Source organism: Sinocyclocheilus grahami, unplaced genomic scaffold (genome assembly GCF_001515645.1).
Source record: "Sinocyclocheilus grahami isolate Dianchi unplaced genomic scaffold, SAMN03320097.WGS_v1.1 scaffold11383.1, whole genome shotgun sequence".
Taxonomy (NCBI): Eukaryota; Metazoa; Chordata; class Actinopteri; order Cypriniformes; family Cyprinidae; genus Sinocyclocheilus; species Sinocyclocheilus grahami.
In genome coordinates, this window is record NW_015513802.1 from 3,457 (window position 1) to 5,230 (window position 1,774).

The 1,774-nt window shown below is 40.1% G+C and overlaps 1 protein-coding gene across 1 annotated transcript in view; it reads right to left on the reverse strand.

Moving 5' to 3' along the window:
* LOC107578665 (ankyrin repeat and LEM domain-containing protein 2-like) overlaps positions 1-1,543 on the reverse strand; it is a gene marked incomplete at its 3' end in the record, with an annotated part of 3,628 nt that extends 2,085 nt beyond the window's left edge. Inside the window, exon 1 of the mRNA XM_016264598.1 lies at positions 1,409-1,543. Coding sequence (XP_016120084.1) covers positions 1,409-1,529 — 121 coding nt within the window. The remainder of the gene's footprint in view (positions 1-1,408) is intronic.
* Between the last annotated feature and the right edge of the window lie 231 nt (positions 1,544-1,774).

Consider the following 1,774-nt stretch of genomic DNA (forward strand, 5'->3'; position numbering starts at 1 on the left):
TAATAATACACTTGTGTATAGTAATTATATTGTACTCTCTCTCTCGCTCTCTCTCTATATATATATATATAGTCTGTTCCTGTTTCCATTGACACCGCGAACCATGCAGCTTCTTTTTTTATTTGATTTTTATAATCTTTTAAAGATGTATTATATAAAATAGGACTAAAATTAGTGCTTCCTCCATTTTTGAATTTCTGCAGAGAGGTCACGCAGTGACGTATCGATCTTCTACTGGTCACACGTCTTCACCTGATGCGAATTCTCAGGTCAGAGTTCACCAAACTTGAACTTTGGAACGCAGCGAAATGCTACATTTTTCGCATGAGCTTGCGTATGAATGGAAGTCAATGGAACGAAAAGTTCAATGTGACCGCCCCTTTAGCCAGGAATGCTAAGCACCAGAGTTGCCACGTCCGCGTATTATACCGCGACCCGGGATTTTTTCACGCAACTTTACAAAAATAGAAGCCCAAAGTCGCGTAAAAAAATCCCGGGTCGCGGTTTTTTGGGCTTATTTAAAAAAATATGGTAGCTTGTTAGGAAACTTTGACAAGCAACTTTGTTTCTTTTCATTTATGTTCGCTGTATTCTCCAATGCATTGATGGACACTTCTCCTTTGTTGTTGGTGCCCTGATTTGAGGAACAATTTGTTCTTGCTCTCAAATGTGTTTTGTATATATGTAGAGTTTTAGAGTTTGATTTCTGTCAGGGGTTAACACTAAACACGTGTTGATTGTATGTTTGTTTAAATGCAGAGGGCTCTTGTATGAGAGAGGAAACAGCACAGATATAAACAGGGGCTAATTGTCTTCATCCAACCATCTACTCATCTTATTCTATGATCAACAAACGGATGAATTGTTTGCTGATTCAGATTCTTCCTTGTTTCATTTAAGGACTGCTGGTCTCATATTTACCACTTTAAAGACTGATTTCACAGAGACAAAATGCTACTTGTGGTCTGAACTGATGGACTTGGTGGACTTGATGTTTCCTCAACTCTGGAAGACTTTATATGCTAATGTAACTTGTTGATGTGAATGTGTGGCTCGCAGCATGTCTTTAATACACATGGCTCACTGAAATGGCTCTCTGTGGTCCCTCGATTTTTATGTGGCATCAAAAAGTTAGGTGTTACAACATTAGAGTAGGAAATTGGTCTTGGACTCAAAGCTGCAGTGATACAAAACAACCACATTTTTATTTTTACTTTTTTAAACGAGTTATTAATGACAGAATTTTCATTTTTGGGTGAACTATCCCTTTAATGAACTATGAGGGCAAAAAAATAAATAAAAAAATCGTTCAATAATCGTGATCAAGGTAAAGTGTTGAACCGAGGTTTTGATTTCGGGTCACATCTCGCAGCCGTAGTAAGAGCAGGAGATGTGTTCAGAGACTGACCTGCGGATGAGCGGTCCTCTGTGAAGCTCAGGTGCTCCTCCAGCATCTTCAGCCCGTCGCTGCTGCACAGATCGATGAAGCAGCCGAGGAAAGCCCAGTGTTCGGCCCACGGCAGTCCCATCTCACGAGCCAGCTCTCTGCGTAGTAAGGTTTCACAAAATAAAACAGAGCAAATAAAGTGTAATGATATTAATAAACACAGTATTCTTCCACCAAACAATGTAGCTCCTCAGAAACAGTTGTGGTTGCTACAAAGTGGTTGCCGAGCAACACACAAACGTAAACAAAGGTGTGTGTTACTTTGTAGCGTCATTTACAACAGCTTCGAAGCAGCTCAGCCAATCAGAATCAAGCACCGGAACTCTC